Here is a 769-nt window from a genome sequence, read left to right on the forward strand (position 1 = left end):
AGTCATGTAACTAAATGTATTTCCTCCCTAAAAAGTGAGTATCACCACAACATTAAAAAGAATATCCATCTTTTCAAAAATATATATGCACAAACATGTGCAGTTGTAAAATTGAATATGGCACAAAGAACTTATTTTTCTAGATTTAATAATTCTAGAGGCTTAAATATAAAAGAAGACTTACTAGTTTTCAGTTGAAATCTCTTTGTAGTCTACTTAAGAGATAAATACATAATTCAAAGATAATAAAGACAGCAGTACATAATAAAAAAATAAACCCAGGAAATTTATGAAAGAGGCGAGCAGATTATCACAGCAGAAAGGCATCCCAACTAACCCAAATTATAATTCTGGAGTTCATCATTTGATTTCAGAACCGGCAAGAGTGCCGTGGTCACGCTCTCAACCAGCTTATCCAAAGAAAAATCTTCATCCACATCTTGCCAGGCTGGATTTCCACTTATATATTTCAAAGTCTGGCGCACGAGGTTGGCAATGGTGCGGAACAGACGCACTGACAACAGGGCGCGAGGGTTGGGGTCACTTGCCACCCAGTTTGCAGCACCTTAGAAGAAAACAAAAGATGGGATTGTTAATTATCTGGAAATTATCTCATTTAATGAAATGTGAGAACCTTAACACTTCACTCTCACATTATGTTTGAGTTAGCAATTTTAATGTTATATGTGATTGCTGACTTGTGTCACTGATAAGTGATGACTAACATGAAAAAATATAATCAATCTTGGGGAATATGTAAGTAAGTCAT

General features: G+C 35.1%; 1 protein-coding gene across 1 annotated transcript in view; it reads right to left on the reverse strand.

Moving 5' to 3' along the window:
• The window catches only part of LOC119593981 (rotatin-like), a 50,058-nt gene that overhangs the window by 35,302 nt on the left and 13,987 nt on the right, over positions 1-769 (reverse strand). Inside the window, exon 19 of the mRNA XM_037943003.1 lies at positions 338-565. Within this exon, the coding sequence (XP_037798931.1) occupies positions 338-565 (228 nt within the window). The remainder of the gene's footprint in view (positions 1-337; positions 566-769) is intronic.

Source organism: Penaeus monodon, chromosome 33 (genome assembly GCF_015228065.2).
Source record: "Penaeus monodon isolate SGIC_2016 chromosome 33, NSTDA_Pmon_1, whole genome shotgun sequence".
NCBI lineage: Eukaryota > Metazoa > Arthropoda > Malacostraca > Decapoda > Penaeidae > Penaeus > Penaeus monodon.